This window comes from Microtus pennsylvanicus, chromosome X (genome assembly GCF_037038515.1).
Source record: "Microtus pennsylvanicus isolate mMicPen1 chromosome X, mMicPen1.hap1, whole genome shotgun sequence".
Classification (NCBI taxonomy): Eukaryota; Metazoa; Chordata; class Mammalia; order Rodentia; family Cricetidae; genus Microtus; species Microtus pennsylvanicus.
Window position 1 is genome coordinate 36,818,200 of NC_134601.1, and position 25,476 is coordinate 36,843,675.

At 39.8% G+C, this 25,476-nt stretch overlaps 1 protein-coding gene across 1 annotated transcript; it reads right to left on the reverse strand.

Annotated features, from left to right (window-relative positions):
- Positions 1–6,998: 6,998 nt before the first annotated feature.
- LOC142841570 (melanoma antigen preferentially expressed in tumors-like) lies at positions 6,999–16,850 on the reverse strand. Its single transcript, XM_075958507.1, has 3 exons — positions 16,561–16,850; positions 8,504–9,097; positions 6,999–7,512 (listed from the first exon to the last, which is right to left on the reverse strand). The coding sequence occupies exons 1-3, from the start codon at positions 16,848–16,850 to the stop codon at positions 6,999–7,001; spliced, it is 1,398 nt and encodes a 465-aa protein (XP_075814622.1).
- Between the last annotated feature and the right edge of the window lie 8,626 nt (positions 16,851–25,476).

Genomic DNA, 25,476 nt, shown 5'->3' on the forward strand with positions numbered 1-25,476 from the left:
TGCAATGAGTAAATGCATCAATTTCCCCCTTGTGGACATTTGGAATAATCTTATTTGTAATGTGGGTGCAAGATTACTTCCAGTTGTAATGGTCTATAATCTATTGGCTATCGTGATTAATGTGTACTGGGCCACAGTGGAGTTTTGGACCTGAACAGAGGAAAGAAGGGGAAATAGGTTGGAATGAATCATGGAAAATAATTGACTAAAATTATGTAGACTAATTTAGCTGTAGGAGTGATCCCTCAAGATAATGTTTGGTATATCAAATCAGAATAGAAAAGATGTTCTTTAAAATTGCCTTGTTTGAATGTGTGATCAGCTTCTAGGGTCCTGGGAGTGAGTAGGAAAAGCAGCAGGACTAAATCTTTCAGCACATGACCTCATCTTGAATGGTCCATTTGTATTATAGTAAAGAGACACATTAACTAGGGAAGTAGACAAAGCAAGGCCACAGATTCCAGAGGCAGTATGAAGAGAAAGAGTGTCTTAGAGGATTAAGGTCTTAGAGGATGGGACAGGAACTCAGAGTAAGATCTAGCCTCAGGATATGAATTACAACCCTAATCAAAAACTCAAAGGAAAAGGATAATAGCAAAGCAAAGTCCAACAGTTAGAGAAGAAGTAGTTTATTGAACACTAAGCAGACATAGAAAACTTCAGGCAGAAATCCATTGGCATCAGGAGGAAATGAAAACTATTATCTTGGTTTTGCACAGTTTAGCTGACTAGATGTATTGTCAAAGTTTATGCACAAAACTAGCTCGTTTGTTGACTGCAGGCTGCTCTCTGTTGTGGTGTTTACTTCTAGCAGAGTTACTACCCTGAAAAGTATTAAACGTGATCAAACTCTGAATACAGTGCTAAGATATTTTTGGATAGCAACAGATTTATACACTAAACCAGGGCTGGATAACATCTGCCATGGCACAAAGTATTTACTATCTAGATTTATAAGGGAATTGGATCTCCCGTCCCCACATCTTCCTAATGTTCCTTTCGGAACCACTAACTAGTTCACAGAAAACAGTACAAAATAAACCAAGAATAAGGCTCATATCAACAGTATCACCTTCCAACACTGGCACTGGTTTCATCGAGATCAGTGGTACAACAATATTTTTATGGTGGCTGAGGATGTAGCTCACTGGATAGATACTTTTCCTACCATGCAGAAAAGTCCACAGCACAACCACTAGCACCACAAAAAGCAGAATGTTGTGACACAAGCCTTTAATCCCATCAGTTTGAATGGGACATAGATATGGAAAGAAATCTTCCACACACTGAGTATAAGGTCATCTTGGGTTTAAAATCATGTTAAGATCGTGTCTTGAAAAACAAATCATGTCTGTGGATTCTAGTTCATCACTGAAACACACGAGTTCCTAATAGAGACATTTTTGTTTGTTTATTTATTTGTAGTGGTGAAAAATAAACTCATGGTTTTATGCATGCTAAGAATGCTCTCTAAAATGTTTGAACACTCACAGTCATAAGATGTAGATTTGTATTTAGAAATTTACCAGAGGACCTGGCAGCAGTCTCCCCACACCTCCAGCCACCCCCCACCACCACATCTCTGACCACCTGAGCCTTGGCCCTGGCTGCCCCTGGAGAGGTGACTGTCTGGGTCAATGGCTGGGGGGTACAGCTCTCTGGACCCTAGCCCCCAGAGGCACATTCCATGCCCCATCCCCAACCAGCTAGGTGCCAGGGACCTGGGAGCAGTCTTCTGCCACCCGCAGCTATGCCCCACCTCATCTCTGGCCACTGGGGCCTTGGCCCTGGATGGCCCTGGAGAGGTAAGAATCTGAGTTCCTAGCTGGACAGCCCTGCTCTTCTGCTCTCCGTGCCCTTGCCTATGGAAGAATATTCTGTTCCCCATCTCCAACCACCAAACCCCAGAGACCCAGAGCACCCTCAGTGCCTGCAATCATCCCCCCCACTGAATCTCTAAGCATTGGAGCTATGGCCCTGACTGCACCAGGAGAGGAGCCAGCAGAGCCTCATCAGCATCTATCAGAAGCATGGCCCCTACCTGCTCCAAGAGGAAGAGTGACCACCTAAGCCACAAAAAGAGACCACCTAAGGCGCATGCCCCACCTGCACCTCTTGGAGAAATAGATGGGTGGGTTCCAAGGCAAGAATATATTCAACAACCTAAAGAGCAATATGGAAACACCTGAACCTAGTGGTCCTATAAAAGGAAGACCTAAAAATCCTAACCCAGAAGAAGCAGAAGAAAATGACCTTAAATACAGCTTTCTGAATATGATAGAAACTCGAAGAGGAAATGAAAATTTCCCTTAAAGAAATGAAGGAAAAGACAAACAAAAAATTGGAAGAAATCAATGAATTTCTTGAAGAAAGCAAGGAAAACCAAGAAAAAAACCAAACAGTTGAAATGAGCAGTTTAAACTGTTCAAGACTTGAAAACTGAAGTAGTCAATAAAAAGAACTGAGGCAATTTGGAAAATGGAATATCTGGGTAAACGAACAGGACCTACAGATGCAAGCATAACCAACAGATTGCAAGAGATAAAAGAATAGTAGTTGAAGATATGATAGAGGAAATAGATTTGCCTAAAGTAATTGTGGAGAGGATGCTTGCATTGTAGGCAGATTGAGGACTACCTTAAATGTCATCATAGAACCTTCATTCAGCAACTGATGAAAGCAGATGCAGAGATCCAAAGATAAACACTAGACTGAGATCCCAAAGCCCAGTCAAAGAAAAGGAGGAATGATAATATGGAAAAAAGGGTCAAGATGATGATGGGGATACCCAATGAGATTTTTTTTTACCTGAGCTAATGGAAGCTCACCAACTCTAACCTGAATCGGGGGAACCAACATGAGACCAAAGTAGGCCCTCTAAATGTGGGTGAGAGTTGTGTGGCTGGGGCAGTCTGTGGGACACTGGCAAAGAGACCAGGATTTATCCCTACAGTTTGTATTGGCTTTTGGAATCCAATCTTTTTGGAGGGATACCTTGCTCAGCCTAGATATAGTGGGGAGAACTTTTATCCTGTCTCAAAGCAATGTGATAGAATTTGTTGACTTGCTATGGGAAGACTTACCCTCTCTGAGGAGTGGATGGGGGTGGGACAGGGGAGAAGATGAAGGTGAAGGGGGTAGAAGGCTGTTAGGGAGGTAAAACTCGGATTGGTATGTAAAATGAGAAAAGATTTTTTTCTTAAAAACTAAATAAGTGTTTCTCCCTTTCCCCCCATTCCATCCCCACCCCCATGCTCCCAAGTTTTGCCTGGCGATCTTGTCTGCTTCCAATTTCTAGAAGGATATAAATATGTTTTTCCAACTTCCAGGAAAATCTATATATGCTTTTCTTTGGGTTCACCTTATTATTTAGTGTAGTAGGAGCTGCGGGCCTCTTCCCACAGCCCGGCTCCTGGGCGCCAGCTAGCTTATGCCCGGAAATAATTACACGGAAACTGTATTCTTTTAAACACTCTTGGCCCATTATGTCTAGCCTCTTCTCGGTTAACTCTCGCACCTGGCCTAGCCCATTTCTAATAATGTATGTAGCACCCCAAGGTGCGCTTACCAGGAAGATTCTAGCTTTCATCCATCCTGGGTCAGAGCTTCATCGTGTCTGCCCCAGAGAGCAGAGCTACGGCGTCTTAGCTCATTTCCTCTTCCTCCCAGCATTCTGTTTTGTTTACTCCACCCACCTATGTTCTAACCTATGAGGCCAAGCAGTTTCTTTATTAATTAACCAATGACCTTCCTCCATCAATTTAGTTTCTCTAGGATCATGAACTATAGACTCAATGTCCTTTGTTCATGGCTAGAATCCACTAATGAGTGAGTACATACCATATTCATATTTTTGGGTCTGGGTTATCTCACTCAGGATAGGGTTTTCTATTTCCATCCATTTGCATGCAGAATTCAAAATGTCATTGTTTTTTACCACGAGTAGAACTCTAATGTGTATATGTGTCACACCTTCTTTATCCATTCTTCCATTGAGGGGCATGTAGGTTGTTTCCAGGTTCTGGCTATTACAAATAATGCTGATATGAACATAGTTGAACAAATGCTTTTGTAGTATGATTGGGCATCTCTTGAGTATATTCCTAAGAGTGGTATTGCTGGATCCTGATGTAGGTTGACTCCCAATTTTCTGAGAAACTGCCATACTGATATCCAAAGTGGTTGCACAAGTTTTCATTCCCATCAGCAGTGGATGAGTGTTCACCTTACTCCACAGAAGGAGAGTATTGGAGAGAGCTTGGGGTAGTGGGATGGTTGAGATGAAAGAAAGATGGATATGGGAGCAGGGAAAAAGATGTCTTAATTGAGGGAGCCATTTCGGGGTTGGCAAGAGGCTTGGCTCTGTAGGGGTTCCCAGGAGTCCATGGGGATGACCCCAGCTAGGACGCTGGAGAGTGGAGAAGAGGGTGCCTGAACTGGCCTTTTCCAGTAGTCAGCCTCATGAATATCTTGAATATCACCATAGAACCTTCATCCGGCAATGGATGGAGATAGAGACAGAGACCCACTTTAGAGCACTGGACTGAGCTCCTATGGTCCAGTTGAAGAGCTGAAGGAGGGAGAATACGAGCAAGGAAGTCAGGACCTGGAGAGGTTGGTCCACCCACTGATACAGTGTGCCTGTTCTAATGGGAGCTCACCAAATCTAGCTGGACTGGGAAGGAACGAGCATGGGATCAATGTGGACCCTCTGAATGTGGCTGATAATTGGGGCAAACTGAGAAGCCAATAATAAAGGCACTGGGATTTGTCTCTACTGCATGTACTGGCTTTTTAGGATCCTATTCTGTTTGGATGCACACCTTCCTAAGCCTGTATGGAGGGGGGAGGGCCTTGGACTTCCCAAAGGACAGGGTACCTTGCCCTCTCTCAGGACAGGAGAGGGAGGGGAGCAGGGTATGTGGGGGAGTGGGAGGGAAGTGGGAGGAGGGGAGGAAGTGAAATTTTGATTGGTATTATTTATAAAGTAATAAAAAATAAATGAATTAATTAAAAAATATTGAAGCATGAATACAGGAGTTAATCAAATATTGTATTCCTATTCAAGTATTTTTGAGACAAGGTCTTAATATAGACCCATGGTTGGCACTATGTAGAACAGCCTGGCCTTGAACTCACAGGCATGTCTCTGCCTCAGACTAGCAAGTACTGGGATTAAATGCATGTGTTTCCATACCTTGGTCAAACTGATTTGAAATTTGATTTTGCCATGTTCCTTCTGAATTTGAATCAATATTTTTTAACATATATGTTGCATATGTTCTTAACAATGTTATTGATAAAATCACATATATGTGAGTTCAAAAAAATAATATACCCGACTAGTGCATGTGGTTTTTACTGATATCTTCTTGACTTCAGTAATCTATCATATAAACGTAATCATACAAACTTTACTTTTGTAGGTGCCTTTTCATGTTTTATATCTCTAAAATAAAGTTCAATATCATCTCCATATTTGAGAACTATGAACAAAATTCTGCAACTTTTAGCTCTATTTTTGCTTGGTTGATCTGAAATCCAGTATGTTATCATTTATAAATTGGAACAATACAGACACATTATTGTTTTGGTTTTTTCTTAACTAGGTTTATTTCAAAAAACTGCATAAATGATTATTTTTGTTTTATTTCCTTAGTAAGTAATGAAAATGCAGTGGTGTTGACATTTCAGCATATGACAGGAAGAAAGCAAATTTTATACACTTTTGCTATGTCCTTGCAATTCCAGTGTTTTCCCATTTCAACACATTAAGAACATAAATACATTACTAATTAGTTGGATTTATATGCTTCTTTTGCAGAATATCTTCAACAAACATGCTTTTCTCTGTGTGGTCATCATATTTTAGTGTGAAATATAAAAGACTCCATGTAAATATTTGCTATAAAATATTATAGCAATTGTGGCAACTTTAGTACACAATCGGCAGCAGAACATTCTAACAGAATCATGTGTATCACAAAGGAAGGGTTATGCATGTGTCCTAAATGTTTTCCTAAGCTAATATAATAAAAGGTAAACCCAAGCTGATGGCTCATGGCAGGTGGTTGAAATTTTGAATAGGCTAGTTCAACAATGGCTCCAGGTCAGGTGGTAGAAACTTTAGCACAGGCTAACTCAAGGATGCGGATCAGTATAGTCTCACTCCAGAAGGTTGTATAGGGACTCAGGCTCCTTCTCTCTCTGGTTCCATGCTTCATGAATTGAGAGGGTATCCTCCGCCACAAGCTCTTTCCCATGTTCTGCCTTGCTGAAGTTCCAAAGCAGAGCAATTAAACAAGCGTGGTGAAACTTCTAAAGCTGAAAAACAAATTTCTCTTCCTTACTATAGTCTATTATGTCAGGCATGTTGCACAATGACAGAAGGCAAACATCAAACAGATGTGAGAGAAAGCCTCCAAGATGGTTGAACATGGAAACCTTGAATTTTGCTGAGAAGAGACTGAACATCATAGAGTCTGCTTTGCCTTGAGCAGGACATGTACCAAGAACAAGGGAAACAAAATGGGGTCCAAGATGATAAAACAAAATCATTCTATGCACTAATAAACTGTGAAGAGACAGATAAGCCACAGAAATATTCAGTCTCTGAGTGGCTTTAAAAAGGAACCTTGTCTTGTTTGTCTGTTCATTTTTCTGTTTACAATAATATCCCAAACCAACCCTTGGTAAATGAGTATGAAATAAAGAAAAACTGAAGGGCTACCAAGAACAATAGTCTAGATACAGACTCTCTGAAAGTCCTCCATCTACTTGTAAGTTATTCTCTATGGAAATCAGCTACATGCCTATATTTTTAAATTGTATTTGCTTCAACATAAAAACCTTATATATTTAGTCTATGGAATCAAGAGTAAAACATTTAGTATATAAAGGGAGCATATCAAGGTGAAGTTGTGTTGGATCACAATTTTTAAAGAAACATTTAATATTAAAGGATATGTATCCAGGTGAAACTGTGTTGGATCATAAATTTATCCAGGATAAGTAATCCAAGTCATGTCGTTCCTCCCTGCCTCTTGTAGCATTTGTTTCAATTGCGCCTGCACATTAGCCAGTTTCTCCCTATCTAAACTGTCCTGGATTTGCCATCGCCCATAGCAATGCACAGGGATAGGATAAATCACGTGTTTAAGCTCCATCAAGGGTGTTAAGTGCTCAAGGAGTCTCATGAGCATGGACATACTAACAGGGTTAGAGAAAAAGTTGAGCACTCGGAGTTGGGAACAGCGACTTAGTGCTGGGATAAGACCAGAAAATACAGAATCTGTTAAAAGGCAGTGATTAAATTCCAGATGCTGCAAGGTTCCAGAGACACACTGCAAGAGGTTATAAAAGGGCTCACAATCTTCCCAGTACATTGGATTGTAGCTGATATTCAATAGCTTTAAATGGTTGGCTTGAGGGCACTCAGCAAGAAACTTGAAATCATTGTAAGAAAGTTCACAGAATGTTAGATGTAAGAATTCCAAATTGGTTGGTAGGTATCTGCAGGGAGAAAACAGAAAATGATTTCTGAAAAATGAAGACTAGAAGAGGGGAACTATATCTGTGAATCTAGAAAAAACTGTTTTGCACATCATTAGCAAATGACATAAGCTTTCACACACTTAATGTACTTGTGGGTCTGTGAGAGACACTTTACCACCCTGGAAAATAATGTTTTAACCTTGACAATATGTATAACATATTATAAAGTTAAGTGAAAATCTTAGTGAACATACTCTCTACTTAGGAATTACAATGTAACCAAAGGCGGAGCTAGTTCACTTGCTCAGAAGAGGGGACAGAAGGAGCAGCCAACTGGAAGCTCCCTTTGGCCAGTCCATAATTGCCAGCTGTTGTAGGAATTCCTACTGCAAGTAGCCTTTAAGTTACCCACCCACTGTGTGTGGCCTCTTAGACTATTTATACCAAGTAAAGCAAGCATCAGCCCTCTTTTCAGGCTGTGGGATTCCATTGCTGTTTCCTGTTCCAGCAGAGGATTTTGATCTGTGAGTCTACCTCTAAGTAAATAACTCTCTATTGTACTCATTTCTGAGCTAGCATGTCCTTTTAAGTGTCCTTCTTCAGACGGCCTCTCCAATCATGGTCTGAACCGTGGAGATTTTCCTCATGATGTGACATTACCTTTACAGGTGTATGAATATGTGCACCTGTGCCAGAACATAAAGTCTTTCAATTCCCCTTCTTTATCTCTCAATGGCCAGAGGAGGGCTGCGTTTTTCTTTTGACATTCATGTTTCTGGAATGAGCACAATGCCTACACATGTTCACCTGACTATGCTTTTTGTAACCCCACTTTTCTATTCAATTACAGAAAGATACCATTCCATGGCTGTTTTAAAACTCCCAGCATTGCCCATACTGAGGCAGAAGGAGAAAGGGTTATGGGAAGCTTAAAACTATCTAAGAATTATCTCTCTAATCTTAAAAGCAGGCTACTATTGGAAACCCTGTATCTACCCCGTACCCTTACCTGAGGACAGCTTCAAGATGATCTCTGAGGTCGAAAGAATCAAAGTTGAGTTCATTAAGATGGTCCATAAACCTAAGCTGTGAGACAAAATTCTGGAAGACTTTCCCATTCAAAGAGCTACAAGTGACTTTAGACAGACAAAGTCTTCTCAGGTGCACCACCTGAGCAAGAAGGCTGGTAATCTCACTCAGAGAACCCTTAAATACTGACAGGTGATCAAGGCATTTGAAATCTAAACGGTTCAGGTTGTTTCTATTATAAACACCCAATTTCTCGATTTCCAAATCTCGGCAGCACAGGTGCAAAGAACCTGAACTCTGTTCCACTTTATTCAGAAGCAGAGCCAAATATCCACGTTCTCTTAAGATATTACCCCTTCTGAGAGAAATGTTCACTATTATTTCCATATCCTGATTATGGGCCTGAGCCTCATGTTCTGAACTTGCAATACTATGCTGGGCCCTCATCTTCAAGATTGAGTGCTCTGAGTGAGCACAGGAGAACAAGCATGCAGGTGACTTAGTACTGATCTCCGGGCAAACGATCTTGCAGCCAGAATCCTCCCTTAAATCTAGGATCCTCAGTTTAGGGCTCCTGTAGGGAAAAGAGAACAGAGACCACTATGAGATAGAAACATTAATATAACCAAGTAACATCAATGACAACATGGAGTGACAAAATTATCTTTGTTTTTCTTTCTGTCATTCCATACATTGGCTAGCAGCAAGACTTTGTTATGCAAATACCATACCCTTTACTGTTTTCTATAATCAATTAATGCTTATAATGTCTTGGAATTCATCTATGAATCATATATATATATATATATATATATATGTCAACAGTAGCATTACTCACCTCTACTACAAAATTAAAGCCCTCTGTAAGACATCAGACTTTTTAAGATAACCTCAACTGATGCACCAACCCCATTACATTAATTTTCTGCATTCATTATTAGCTAATGTTGGGAAATTATCTGGTCCTCTCTTGCAACAGGTTCCAGGATAATGTTTTGCTCTCTTATAATATACGTATTATACACATTACTATTGAAAAGCTGAGTTCTTGGCAGTAACACCTGTAGACCATCAATCATGTCTTTTAGTTCCCTGTATTTCTTGTATGCTTAATTTTCTAATGTGGAGACAAAACAGGGTTGAGTCTTTATCATTGCTGTCAGTGTCTTCTTTTGGCCATTTATTGAGGAGACAACAGTGAACAACAAAAAATTATCACTGAACAGCACACATTATTTTTCTTTTTTTTGCCACCAATCCTCAGCAGTCTTAGCACTCATGTCTTTTGTCTATGAAATAATAACACTGGCTTTGTTTGCGAGCTGCGCAACCAGCACGGAGGCCTGATCTCTCGGCCCCAGGAGAACTAGTGTTGGGGTGAGTTTCTGGCCCGCGGCACCAGCCTGGGAAGGGGAGCTCGGGGGTTCGTCGGCCCCCTGTCCTTCTTGGGCTCTCTGCAGGGCCTCTATTCCCTGGGTACTGCCTCTTTCTTCCTGGCCCACCCAGCTTCCGTCCAGAGCCCCCCCCCATTTCGGCCCCACCGCCCTCTTTTGGCGCGTGGCATCGCCCAGCCCAGCCTGTCTGGGCGCTAGGTCCCAGTCCTCGGGGTGCCCGGGCGGGCTGCAGTTCCTTTGTTTCTGTGGCCTGCCTGCACCAAGCAGGGTAGGCGCTTTGTTTGCGAGCTGCCCTACCAGCACGGAGGCCTGATCTCTCCACGCCAGAAGAGCCAGTGTTGGGCACGGAGACCTGATCCCTTGGTGCCAGGAGAGCCAACATTGGGGAGGCCGCATTGGGTAGGCAAGGAGACCTGATCCAGTAAAAGAAGATCCATAAGGGAGCATTTGGAAGAAGAGATGGGCAGACGCCAAGGCAAGAATTCGCCCAACAAACTGAAAAGCAACATGAAGCCACCAGAAACCAGCGACCTCACAATGGAAGGACATGAACACCTTATTCAAAAAGGAGAAAAAATTGACTTCATGAAAGTGATTGACGCCCTTAAACAACATGTAAAAAACGCCCTTATAGAAATGGATGAGAAATATAACAGAAAGTTTGAAGAATTGAATAAATCAGTGAATGATACCCTAGAAAACCAAGGAAAAACAATCAAACAGATAATGGAAACAGTTCAAGACTTGAAAACTAAAATGGAGGCAAAGAAGAAAACACAAACAGAGGGCCGGCTGGACATGGAAAATCTAGGTAAATGAATAGAGACTACAGAAACAAGCATAACCAGCAGAATACAAGAGATAGAAGAAAGACTCTCGGATTCTGAAGATACCATAGAGAAAATAAACACTATGATCAAAGAAAACAGCAAGTCCAACAAACTCTCATCACAAAACATTCAGGAAATATGGGACACAATAAAAAGACCAAACCTAAGAATAATAGGAGTAGAAGAAGGAGAAGGAGTGCAGCTCAATGGTCCAGAAAATATATTTAATAAAATTATAGAAGAAAACTTTCCCAACCTAAAGAAAGATATACCTATGAAGGTGCAAGAAGCATACAGAACACCGAATAGGCTGGATCAAAAAAAAAACATCCCCTCGCCTTATAATTATCAAAACACAAAGCATAGAGAATAAGGAAAAAATATTAAGAGCGGCAAAGGAAAAAGGCCAAATTACTAACAAAGGTAAACCTATCAGACTTACACCTGACTTTTCCATGGAAACCATGAAAGCCAGAAGGTCCTAGACAGATGTACTGAAGAAACTGAGAGACCATGGATGCAAGCCCAGATTACTATACACCGCCAAACTTTCGTTCACTATAAATCGAGCAAATAAAATTTTCCAGGATAAAAACAAATTCAAACAATATGCAGCCACAAATCCAGCCTTACAGAAAGTAATAGAAGGAAAATCACTAACCAAGGAGTCCAACAATGACCACAATAACTCAGACATCTAGAGACCCTTCATCAACACAAACCAAAGAAGGGAAACACGCAAACTCTACGACTAAAAAAAAAAAGTGACCGGAGTTAACAACCACTGGTCATTAATATCACTTAATGTCAATGGACTCAACTCACCTATAAAAAGGCACAGGCTAAGAGACTGCATAAGAAAACAGGATCCAACATTCTGCTGTTTACAAGAAACACACCTCAACCACAAAGACAGGCACCTACTCAGAGTAAAGGGTTGGGAAAAGGCCTACCAAGCAAATGGACCTAAGAAACAAGCAGGTGTGGCCATACTAATCTCTAACAAAGTTGACTTCAAACTTAAATCAATCAGAAGAGATGGAGAGGGGCATTTTATATTCATAACAGGAACAGTTCATCAGGATGAAGTCTCAATCCTGAACATCTATGCCCCTAATATAAAAGCACCCACGAACATAAAGGAAACATTACTAAAATTCAAGGCAGCCATCAAACCGCACACACTAATAGTAGGAGACTTCAACACTCCTCTCTCACCAATGGACAGGTCCATCAGACAGAAACCTAACAGAGAAATAAGAGAATTAATGGAGGTAATGAAGCAAATGGACTTAACAAACATGTATAGAACATTCCACCCAAATAGGGAAGAATATACCTTCTTCTCGGCAGCTCATGGAACCTTCTCGAAAATTGACCACATAGTCGGTAACAAAGCAAACATCCACAGTTACAAAAAAATATTACTAACCACCTGTGTCTTATCAGATCACCATGGATTAAATTTAGAATTCAACAACAATGCTACCACCAGAAAGCCTACAAACTCATGGAAACTGAACAGCCAACTACTGAACCATACTTGGATTAAGAAAGAAATAAAGAAAGAAATTAAAGTCTTCCTCGAATTCAATGAAAATAAAGAAACAACCTACTCAAACTTATGGGACACTATGAAATCAGTCCTAAGAGGAAAGTTCATAGCACTAAGTGCCCACTTAAAGAAAACAGAGAAAGCTCACATTGGAGACTTAACAGCCCACCTGAAAGCTCTAGAAAAAAAAGAAGCAGACTCACCTAGGAGGAGTAGGAGACTGGAAATAATCAAACTGAGGGCTGAAATCAATAAAATAGAAACACAGAGAACAATCCAAAGAATCAATGAAACAAAAAGCTAGTTCCTGGAGAAAATCAACAAGATTGACAAACCCCTATCCAAACTAATCAAACGGCAGAGAGAGAATTTGCAAATTAATAAGATCAGAAATGAAAAGGGGGACATAACCACAGACACAGAGGAAATTCAGAGAATCATTAGATCTAACTACAAAAGCCTATATGCCACAAAACTGGAAAATGTAAAGGAAATGGATACTTTCTTAGATAAATATCATTTACCAAAGTTAAATCAGGAACAGGTGAACAATCTAAATAGACCTGTTAGTCGCGAAGAATTAGAAGAGGTTATCAAAAACCTCCATACCAAAAAAAGCCCAGAACCAGATGGTTTCAATGCGGAATTCTACCAGAACTTCCAAGAAGACCTAATACCTATACTCCTTAATGTAATTCACAATACAGAAACAGAAGAGGCACTGCAAAATTCCTTTTATGAAGCTACAGTTACTCTGATACCAAAACCGCACAAAGACTCAACCAAGAAAGAGAATTATAGACCAATCTCACTCATGAACATCGATGCAAAAATCCTCAACTAAATACTGGCAAACCGAATCCAAGAACACATTAGAAAAATTATCCATTATGATCAAGTAGGCTTCATCCCAGGGATGCATGGCTGGTTCAACATACGAAAATCTATCAATGTAATCCATCATATAAATAAACTGAAAGAAAAAGACCATATGATCATCTCATTAGATGCTGAAAAAGCATTTGACAAAATTCAACATCCCTTTATGATAAAGGTATTGGAGAGATTAGGGATACAAGGGTCATACCTAAATATAATAAAAGCTATATACAGCAAGCCGACAGCTAACATCAAATTAAATGGAGAGAAACTCAAAGCCATCCCATTAAACTCAGGAACACGACAAGGCTGTCCACTCTCGACATACCTCTTCAATATAGTGCTTGAAGTTCTAGCAATAGCAATAAGACAACATAAGGGGATCAAGGGGATTCGAATTGGAAAGGAAGAAGTGAAACTTTCGTTATTTGCAGATGATATGATAGTGTACATAAGCGACCCCCAAAACTCCACCAAAGAACTTTTACAGCTGATAAACAGCTTTAGTAATGTGGCAGGATACAAGATCAACTCCAAAAAATCAGTCGCACTCTTATACACAAAGGATATGGAAGCAGAGAGGGAAATCAGAGAAGCTTCACATTTCACGAAAGCCACACACAGCATAAAATATCTTGGGGTAACTCTAACCAAGGAAGTGAAAGATCTATTTGACAAGAACTTTAAGGCATTGAAGAAAGAAACTGAGGAGTATACCAGAAAATGGAAGGACCTCCCTTGCTCTTGGATTGGGAGGATCAACATAGTAAAAATGGCAATTCTACCAAAGGCAATTTATAGATTCAATGCAATCCCCATCAAGATCCCATCAAAATTCTTCACAGATCTGGAGAGGACAATAATCAACTTTATACGGAAAAACAAAAAAACCAGGATAGCCAAAACAATCCTATACAATAAAGGATCTTCTGGAGGCATTACCATCCCTGACTTCAAACTCTATTACAGAGCTACAGTGATGAAAACAGTGTGGTACTGGCATAAAAACAGAGAAGTCGACCAATGGAATCATATAGAAGACCCGAATTTAACCCACAAACCTATGAACACCTCATTTTTTATAAAGGAGGCAAAAGTATACAATGGAAGAAAGAAAACATCTTCAACAAATGGTGCTGGCATAACTGGACGTCAACCTGTAGAAGAATGAAAATAGACCCATATCTATCACCATGCACAAAACTCAAGTCCAAATGGATTAAAGACCTCACTATCAGTCAGAACACATTGAACCTGATAGAAGAGAAAGTGGGAAGTAACCTACATCAGATGGGCACAGGAGATTGCTTCCTATGTGTAACCCCAACAGCTCAGACATTAAGGGCAACATTGAATAAATGGGACCTACTAAAACTGAGAAGCTTCTGTAAAGCAAAGGACACTGTCACCAAGACAAAAAGGCAACCTACTGACTGGGAGAAGATCTTCACCAACCCCACAACAGACAAAGGTCTGATCTCCAAAATATATAGAGAACTCAGGAAACTAGACTTTAAAATGCTAATTAACCCAATTAAAAAATGGGGCACTGATCTGAACAGAGAATTCTCAGCTGAGGAAGTTCAAATGGCCAAAAGACACTTAAGGTCATGCTCACCCTCCTTAGCGATCAGGGAAATGCAAATCAAAACAACTTTGAGATATCATCTTACACCTGTCAGAATGGCTAAAATAAAAAACTCCAATGATAGCCTTTGCTGGAGAGGCTGTGGAGGACGGGGTACCCTCATCCATTGCTGGTGGGAATGCAATCTTGTGCAACCACTTTGGAAATCAGTGTTTCGGTTTCTCAGGAAATTTGGGATCAACCTACCCCTGGACCCAGCAATACCACTCCTGGGAATATACCCAAGAGATGCCCTATCATATGACAAGAGCATTTGTTCAACTATGTTCATAGTAGTATTATTTGTAATAGCCAGAACCTGGAAACAACCTAGATGCCCTTCAATGGAAGAATGGATGAAGAAAGTGTGGAATATCTACACATTAGAGTACTACTTAGCGGTAAAAAACAATTACTTCTCGAATTTTGCATGCAAATGGATGGAAATAGAAAACACTATCCTGAGTGAGGTAACCCAGACCCAAAAAGATGAAAATGGGATGTACTCACTCATAATTGGTTTCTAGCCATAAATAAGGGACACGGAGCCTACAATTGGTGATCCTAAAGAAGCTAAGTAAGAAGGTGAACCAAAGGAAAAACATATAGTTATCCTCTTGGCTATGGGAAGTAGACAAAGTTGCCGGGGAGAAAATTGAGATCTTGAGGGTGGTGTGGGATGGGGGTAAAGGGAGTTGGGGAGAGAAAAGGGAGAAGGGGAGGAAGGGGGGAACTTGGAGAAAAAGGAGGATTGGGATAAAGGAAGGTTGGATAGGGGAGCACGGAAGCACAATTCTTAGTAAGGGAGCCACCTTAGGGTTGGCAATAGATTTGAACCTAGAATGGCTCCCAGGTGCCCAAGCCGAGGTCCCCAGTTAATTCCTTGGGCAGCTGGGGATAGCGAACCTGAAATGACCCTATCCTATAGCAATACTGACGAATATCTTGCATATCATCATAGAACCTTCATCTGGTGATGGATGGAGATAGAGACAGAGACCCACACTGGAGCACTGGACTGAGCTCCCAAGGTCCCAATGAGGAACAGAAGGAGGGAGAACATGAGCAAAGAAGTCGGGACCAAGAGGGGTGCACCCACCCACTGAGACAGCGGAGCTGATGTATTGGGAGCTCACCAAGGCCAGCTGGACTGTGACTGAAAAAGCATGGGATAAAACTGGACTCTCTGAACATGGCGAACAATGAGAGCTGATGAGACGCCAAGGACAATGGCAAGGGGTTTTGATCCTACGTAATGTGCTGTCTTTGTGGGAGCCTACCCAGTTTGGATGTTCACCTTCCTTCCTAGATATGGACGGAGGGGGGAGGACCTAGGACTTACCACAGGGCAGGGAACCCTTACAGCTCTTTGGACTGGAGAGGGGGGGAAAGGAGTGGGGGAGGGGGAGAAGGGTGGGAGGAGGGGGAGAAGGGTGGGAGGAGGGGGAGGGAAATGGGAGGCTGGGAGGAGGTGGAAACTTGTTTTTTTTTCTCATTTTCTCAATAAAAAAAAGATTTAAAAAAATAAAATAAAAAGAAATAATAACACTGCAATACAAATCTGTCAACAGTGTGCTCAGTCACATACATTCCATATCCAATATTGTAAGATACTTGTTTTCAAAGTGACCTCAGGTATTGGACTAACAGTCCCACATTCTTTATCACTATGTGCACGTATTACCTTTGAAAGAGTAACAGGCTGTGGTGTAACCTCCTGTGTCTTAACATGTTTCTATTATATAGTCTTACCTAGAAGCTGAGTTCTGGACAGGTATAAACTGAAGACATTTCACCATGGTTATCAAGAGTTCACGATGGGGTCCCTGCACAGTTAGTGTGCCAATATGGAGACAGGCAAAGGGCCAGACTGTCACCATTGCCTTCACTATATTCTTATGCACACCCTTAAATGCAGCAGAGAGGAATGGAACAAAAAGCTCCCTTGGGATCTCCTCAAGAGCATGAATAGCTGCAGATTCATTACTTAGGAGTTGATGTATAGCAAGATCCAGGAGTGTGTTTGGTTTCTCGTTGTCCATCTTAATGAACCTGCATGAGAGTGAGAAACATTTAGAAAACTTGACAGATATCCACAGAGTCTTCTTTGCTGCAAATGTTGGCACTATAGATAACTATTTGTAGAATAAATAAATGGTAAAATAGCCACTTCTAGATAGCTCTAATTATAGGCAGAAGAAATTGGTTTTTGAGTGTATTAAGGTATATTTGAATATGAATAAACACATAACAAACCCCTTTACATATTTATGAGCAGATAAATATGTATATGTGAATAGAAATTAGAACTAGGTGGGCAGAAGTCACTTTTGGTCACCTGGATTCCAACTCCTGATATTTGATATCAATAGTGTATAAGCCATCACAAAAGAAATGGTAAATCTATACAAAAGTGAAAGTATCATCATTGTCTTGGAAACAGAAAATGCTAAGACATCAAATTAACCGTGATTAAAGAAGAAAAATGACATTATAGCCTCTGACTATAGTTATATTTAGTTTGATCTACCAAATAAGGCCTAATCTGAACATCCGAGAGAAGCCAACCACTGGAGAGCTCTTAACTGTATAAAATCTTCAAACTGAAAAGAGAGTGAGTTCCTGTCTCATCCTGCCTTATATTCTTTTCTAGTGTTGGTATTAGTGGTGTGTGCCGCCACTGCCTGGCCTCTAAGGCTAACTAGTGTGGGTGCTGGGATTAAAGGTGTGTGCCACTACTCCCTGGCCTGTATGACCAGGCCAGCCTGGTCTACAAGAGCTAGTTCCAGGACAGGCTAGCATTGCACTTTGATCTTCAGCTAAGTTTTATTTGTTAGATCATCAACAAAATATCACTGTACATGACTTGCTAAATTTAGTCACCTTTATGACATGTGAAAACACACCAATTTCAAATGATATGGATGAAAGGAGAAATAAAACTGTACAGCCACAGCCACTTATGTATTTCTAAGGAACAGCACTCGGGAGGCAGAGGCAGGTGGATCTCTGTGAGTTCACGACCAGCCTGGTCTACAGAGCTAGTTCCAGGACAGGCTCCAAAGCCACAGAGAAACCCTGTCTCGAAAAAGCCAAAAAAAAAAAAAAAGAAAAACCCAAAAAATCCAAACATTGAGGAAAACTGCTTCAACAAATGGATCTGGTAAAATTGGTAAACAAAATCTAAATGGATGATCATTCATTCCTGTCCCTCACACCTCCAAAACTAATTCAAAATAGATCAAAGATCCTAATGTATGGTGGGACACATTCAAATCTCTGTAACAAAACATGAGGAAAACATTTGAAGATATAACTATACCACAAACTTTCTGAAAACAGACAGTGAAAAAAGCTCAGAAAATAACAAGAATTCATGAGTGAGATTGCATGAAATAAACAAGCTTCTGCAAAGCAAAAGAAATAAGTGAAGAGGCAGACATCAGAATGGCAACAATGCTTTCCCACTATACATCTGACATGTTTAATATCCACATTCTATAGAGAACTCAAAATTTAATCACCAAATAAAGGAATCACCAAATAAAAATGAAAAATGCATTGGGCAGTTCTCACAGGAATACAAATGGCCAGTACATGGATTCTGCATGTCAACCATTGCCATTAAATATGTGTTCATCAAAAGCACACTGAAATCATACCTCCTCTAGTCAGAGAGGGGAAAATCAAGAAAACAAAGAAGAACAAATGCTGCAGTGAATGTAGGGAAAAGGAGTAGCTACACTTTGATGCTGAGAATTTCAAGGAGACAAATATCACATGTGTTTTCTCATATTCAGTATTAAGCTTAAATACCTATTCACACACATATTTATAATATATAGTGTATATGATATACAATAATGGTTCTTTACTTATATTGACTTTATTATGTTTTTTTGTTCTTCACCTATCTTGCTTTTTCTACAACATTTTACTCCATCCAACAGTCCTCATTTTACTTTTATTACACACACACACACTATATATATATATATGTATATATATATGTATATATACATATATACATATATATATACATATATATATATGGATAAGTGTCATAACCAAATGCAGTATTGTGTACATAATGGATTAATTCTAAGTGAGACATATCCAAATTGACAGGGATTTGGGAAGTATCTTTAAGAATCTTCAAATAAGCCGGGTGGTGATGGCATACGCCTTTAATCCCAGCACTTGGGAGGCAGAGGCAGGCAGATTTCTGGGAGTTCGAGGCCAGCCTGGTCTACAAGAGCTAGTTCCAGGACAGGCACCAAAGCTACAGAGAAACCCTGTCTCGAAAAACCAAAAAAAAAAAAGAATCTTCAAATATGCTGTGTTTTCAAAGTCCAGTGAAGATTGAAGAATTGTCCTACTAGAATTGACTTTGGAAAAATGATGACTCAATTCACTGAGGTGTCTTGAATGGAATCGTGGATAACAATGACAATATTATTTGAATAAATCATCAAATTCAAATGAAATATGCAGTTAACTTATCACTTCAGCAATGTTGATTTTCTTTTTGTTAAATTTTTAGCTTCCTAATTATCTACACTACGCAAAGCTGGGTGAACATTTTCTTGTGTGCTTAAAATCATTTTATAATTTAAAGGATAATAATAGGCCATGTTCTGAGATACACAACTGTAATGCCATCACTATGGATACAGAATCAAAGATCATAAAGGTCAGTGAGCCATTACATAGCAACAGTGTCTGACAAAGATCCAATGCATCCAAAGTTCCAGAGCTCATTAAACTAAATGAAATCACACCCATCTATTACAGTTATGATACATAGGTACATGAGCATTTACTTGCTCTTCAGAAGTGAAAACCAAGTTAAAATAATTATTGTAGAAAGAAAAGCACCTATTTACTCAGTTCAGTCCTTACAGTTTTAAAGGACTCGCATATAAAAGACATCTCAGCGCATTATCCCGGGTTGAAGAAAAATTCCAAATCCTCATACCAAAGCTGTGGAAACATCCCCAAGTCCTTCTCAGAAATACAAATCTTTGAAGAGGAGGAGGAAGGATGTATGGAGAACATTAAAGAAAGAGTAGGAAATACCTAGTCACATAATTGAAGCTAGCACCACCTCAGGAGAAAACACTATCTCTCCAGAAACCGCCACCTCGAAAGAAACACATGTCACTCGCGATCGATTCAAAACAACTCACTGTTAATTCATAGATTAATCCCTATGCCCTGGCCATTTAACTCCAGTTTAACTTATTTAAAGAGACTACTTAATTTACCTATGAGTGAGGATCTGTTAAATCCTCGGATTTTCAATGTCCTCAACAGTAGCAGTCATTCATTCTTCAAGACTTCTTCTCCGTCGTCCTGAGGACTCTAGAGGCTTCATGGCAACTGCCGCCAGCAACGGTTCCTTCTCCTATTTAAAGCAGCCGCTGGAGAATTCTGATTGGCTCCTCAGAGGTCAGCTTAATTGTCTCTATATCCTTCTGCTATTCTATACCATGTGTCACATTTTACAGCAGTTTCAGAGAACGTATCTACCTGCCTCCCAAGATATTCTTATAAAAAACATTCCCGATTAAAAAATAAATCCATAAGTGAGACATAACCTCTTCATGGCTGCAGTCTTTACCAGGTCCAGTCTCAAACTCAGACAATACACATTCAGAGTTAGTGGGCACAATAGCAACAGTTTTTCATTTAAAAATCAATGATCATTTATTGGAAAACATGTCCCTACATTAGCACTCTATTTTCTCCTGATGAAGAAATTTGCCAAGGTGCCTATAAGTCAAAACACATTTTGGGAAGCTGGACAGGACAACTTTTTGTTAAAGACAAAACTGAGGAGCAAAGAGACACAACACTTCCAAAATTAAACTATGAAGAACAACAGCAAACAGTAGATGAAATGAGTCCTGAACAAGGTTTAAAATAGAAGGTGGCCAGACAGTGGTGGCATGCACCTTTAATCCCAGCACTTGAGAGATAGAGGTAGGTGGATCTCTGTGAGTTTGAGGCCAGCCTCGTCTATAGAGTGAGCTCCAGGACAGGCTCCAAAGTGACAGAGAAAACCTGTCTTTAAAAATCAAAAGAAAAGAAAAGAAAAGAAAAGAAGAAGGAAAGAAAAAGAAAGAAAGAAATGAAAAGAAAAGAAAAGAAAAGAAAAGAAAAGAAGAAAAAGATTTTCTGATCTCTTTGCAGGGACATCATTTTATTATTTATCTTTATAATTCAAGAAGGATAGAATATTCCCTCATCTTAAAATATTGCTGTCAAAACAGATGACATCCCCTGTGGTGGTTTGAATAGGAATTGTCCCCAAAGACCTAGGTGTGCTAACGCTTGGCTCCTAGAGAATGGCACTATTAAGAGGTTTGGCATTGATAGTGTAGGTGTGGTCTTATTGGAGGAATTGTGTTATTATGAAGGCAGACTTTGAAATTTCTTTTGCTCAAGTTAGGCCTAAAGACACAGTCACTTCTTCTGCCTGCAGACCAAGATTTACAACTCTCAGATACTTGTCCAACTCCATGCCTGCCTGAGTGCTGCTATGCTTCCTGCCATGATGATAATGGATGAAACTTCTGATACTGTTGATATGCAGGAAACAGGAAGTAGACTGTCTCACTGGTAGAGTAGCTTGAGCATAGGAGACCTCAAAGTCCATCCCTACAGTGACACACATCCTCCAGCATGGCCACACCTACTCCAACAAACCCTCATTTCCTAATAATGTCACTTATTTTGGGACCATTTTCATTTTTTAATTTAATTTAATTAACATTTTTCATTATTATACATACTGACTGTAGTTTCTGCTCCCTCCTCTAATCCCATTTCCTCCATTGACTCACATTTACTCCTTTACTATTCTGCCCTCCTACTTTTTCATTCAGAAAGGGGCAGGCCCTCATGGGCTTGAACAAAATATGGCACATCAAGTTGAGTTAGGACTGAGCTCCTCTACCTGCATCAAAGATGAGAAAGGTAATCCACTATGGGGAACAGGTTCACAAAAGCCAGCTAAGCACCAGGAAGAGGTCCAGAACTCCCTGACAGGAGTCTTAAAAACACGCCAATCTACGTAATTATTACAAGCATGCAGAGGGCCTAGGTAGGTTCCATGCAAATTGGTCCTAACTGTTGGTCCAGAGTCTATGTGCTCCCATGAGCTTAGGTCAATGCTCTCTGTGGGTTCCCTTATCATGACCTTGATTTGTCTCATATAATTCTTTTCTTCAGGGGGACTCCCAGCACTAGGCCCAGTGCTTAGCTATGAATCTCTGCATCTCCGCATCTACTTCCATCAGCTACTGCATAAAGGCTCTCTGACGATAATTAGGATAATCACCAATCTGATTACAGCAGATAATCAGTTCAGGTACCATATCCACTAACTCTTAACCGGGGTCATCCTTATTTCTGGGAGTTTCCCTGGCACCAGTTTCTCCCTAACTTCTGAAATGTTTCCCAACAAGACATCTCTTTTGTTATTCCTCCAGCTTCCTCCTACACATCTTTGAGTAGATCTCTGAAGGTGTTTCCAGGTAGAATTAACTAAAGGTACATGTGACCCATCATGAACAAAAGCAGTACTATTCTAGGCTGGGGGCACAAGGGCAAGAAAAGTGGGAGAATGAGAAATTCAATTAATCTAGGCATTCTCTTTGTGTGCTTTTTGGCTGCATGATTCAAGCTGCTGTGCTCTGCTAAGCTCATAGTCCTTACCATGATGAGCCAAAGCTTTTGAGTGGCAAATAAATCCTTTCTTCTCTTCAAGTTTTAAAATATCTGTTCAATATTTTGTCACAGATATGAAAATTCTAACACACAAACTAGATATCATTAGTGTTATGGAATGTACTGGTTATAGAGTCAGTCAGCAGCTTTCTCTTCAAGAGACAAGTGAGAGCAGTGAACCTCCACTAGAAGATAGCCATCAGACTTTGAGCTGAAATAATTTTAAAAAAATGATCATGGAGAGCAGTTGAAAGAATATCTACTAAGTAAAAGAGAACTTGTGTCCAATAAGTGGAAGCATTTTCTATGAGTCAGGGTGAGACATATGTAAAAAGTACTCTTCGTGTTGTATTACACTCGGCACTTTGCAATATCCTACAATTCCCTCCGCTCTCTCTGCCTTATCCATGCTAACTTTCTTGCAAGGAAAGAACTTTGAGATGTTTCTAAAACATCTGAAGCCTATGCCCATCTCTGGGTTTGTTCACCTGCCATCTTTTCCACCTGGCATTCCTTCCAACAATAATACATTGTTTGTAATCTGACTTCTTTAATTTATTTCTTCTCATGTCAATATTCGAGTGATTTTTTTTCCCTTGGCCACCATATTTAAACAAGTCACCAGTACTTCTTACATATTTTTCCTGATTACATTATATTTCCTACATAATTTACCTCTATTTTTAGCATGTTATCTAAGGTCTTCTGCACAAGAGTAAGTATTTTCCTTCATTTTATTGAAAATAGACTTTTTTTCTCACATAGTATATGATGACTGTGGTTCCCCTGTCTCTTCTCCTCCAAGTTCCTCCCAACTTGACCTTCTATCTGGACCCACTCCCTTTTTGTTTCTCATTATAAAGCATACAGGTTTCCAAGGGATACTAATAAAATAAGACATGTTATAATAAGATAAAGCAAAAATTTATACATTAAAGCTGAAAAAGACAAACCAACAGAAGGAAAAGAGCCTAAGAGGAGGCATAAGAATCATTCACAAAGGAGCCCCATAAAAATACTAAATTGAAAATGATCATATATACACAAAGGACCTGGTGCAGACGTGTTCCAACCCTAGGCATGCTGATTGAGTCTCTATGAGTTCATATGAGCTTCAATGATGTTGATTTCTAGGGCCTTGATTTCTTGGTGTCTTCCACCCCTTCTGTCTTTTACACCCTTTCCACCTCCACTTCTGTGGGGTTCCCTGAGCCCTAAAGGGAGGTATTTGATGGAGTCGTCCCATTTATGTTTGAGTATTTAAAGATCTCTCACTCTACACATTGTCTGACTATGAGTCTTTATCTGTGTTTCCATCTGCTGCAGGAGGAAGACTCCTGGATGATGGCTGAGCAAGGTGCTGATCTATGAGTATAGTAGAATGTCATTAGAAGTCATTTTAGTGCTTCTTAAAAAAAACAGTAGCATTTGGTTTCAACCTTGGTTCCTGGACAATTTACTCTCAGGTTCTGGGTCACCCAACTAGTTTTGGACATGGATTCCATTTTGTGGTCTTAAGTCAAATCAGATTCTGGTTCAGTACTCCTACAGGCTCTGTGTTTCCATTGCTTTAGCATATTTTGCAGGTAGGACTCCACTGTAGACGAAAAGGTCTGTGGTTTGCTTGGTGTTTCCATTTCTCTTGTGGTAGCCTACAGAGTACCTTCCTATACCAATGATGCTAGCACGTAGTGGGGTGAAGACTCTATGTAGGCATCCGTTGGACTTCTCCCTGTTCAATAGGTTCTATAGGTGTTGTCTTCAGCAATGTGTGCTTGGCATCAGTTTTTGGACAGAAAACTATATTTATAATCTTGGCAATATCCTGGGTTGTTAATGTCTTCTTATAAGACTGGTTTGGCCAACAACTCAATTAGATGCAACACAATCCTAGTACAGGAATTTTTATTGAATGACAAAAGATGGTCATTTGGGGTAATGTATCCTCCATTATTTGATGATGTCATTTATATTGACTTCATATAAATATATAATTTAGGATGATTCCACTGTATTAGGTTTCCATACTACTCCTTGAATGACCCATAATTTCAGCTATTTCTCCCAGAATTGTGTCCTTTATCCACATCTCTGTTCCTTTTCTCTCTTAAACTTCCCATCCAGTACCCTCGATCCATCTACAACTGTCTATTCTATTTTCATTTTCTAACAAGATCTATTCTACATCCCTTACCCCGAATTCCTACCACTTTACCTAATCTCTACAGTTCTACAGGTTGTAGCTTGGTTTCTAATGACTCTAACAGCTAATATCCATATAAAAACAAAGTATATACCGTATTTGTCTTTCTGGATCTTACATGCCCTACTTACTGTGATTTTTCTAGTTTCATCTATTTACCTGTGAACTTCATGATGTCATTTAATAGCTGAATAATTTATTTAATATCTGAGCAATATTCCATTTTGCAAATTATCACATTTTCTTTATCCATTATCTGCTGAGAGACAATCTAGGCTGTTTCCAGTTTCTGGAAAGTGTGAATAGAGCAGTAATGAACGTGGTTGAGAAAGTGTCCTTCTGGTAGGATGAAGAGGCCTTTGGGAATATGCCCAAAAGTGGTATAGCTGGGTCTTGAAGTAGATTCATTCCCATCTTCATGAGAAACCAATAAACTGATTTCCATAATGGCTGTACAAGTTTTCACTCCCACCAGCAATGGATGAGTGTTCTCCTTATTCCACAACCTCGTCAGCATGAGCTGTCACTTGTTTTATTATCTTAGTCATTCTAAACATGTAAGATGACATCTCAAAGTAGTTTTGATTTGCGTTCCACTGATGAGTAAGGATGTTGAATAAATCTTTTGATTATTTCTGAGGCATTTGAACTTCCTCTTTTGAAAATTCTGTTTAAATCCCACAGAAACTTTTTACTTCAATGCAATTTCATTTGTCTACTTTTGCTTTTAT

Bases quoted from the DNA above. Each gene is read 5' to 3' on its own strand.
- LOC142841570 (XM_075958507.1), bottom strand. From the start codon at position 16,850: ATGGACAACGAGAAACCAAACACACTCCTGGATCTTGCTATACATCAA. The intron at 9,098-16,560 runs GTAAGACTATAT...TTTTCCCTACAG, and splicing joins GTCCAGAACTCAGCTTCTAG to GAGCCCTAAACTGAGGATCC. The intron at 7,513-8,503 runs GTAAGGGTACGG...TTCTCCCTGCAG, and splicing joins CATCTTGAAGCTGTCCTCAG to ATACCTACCAACCAATTTGG.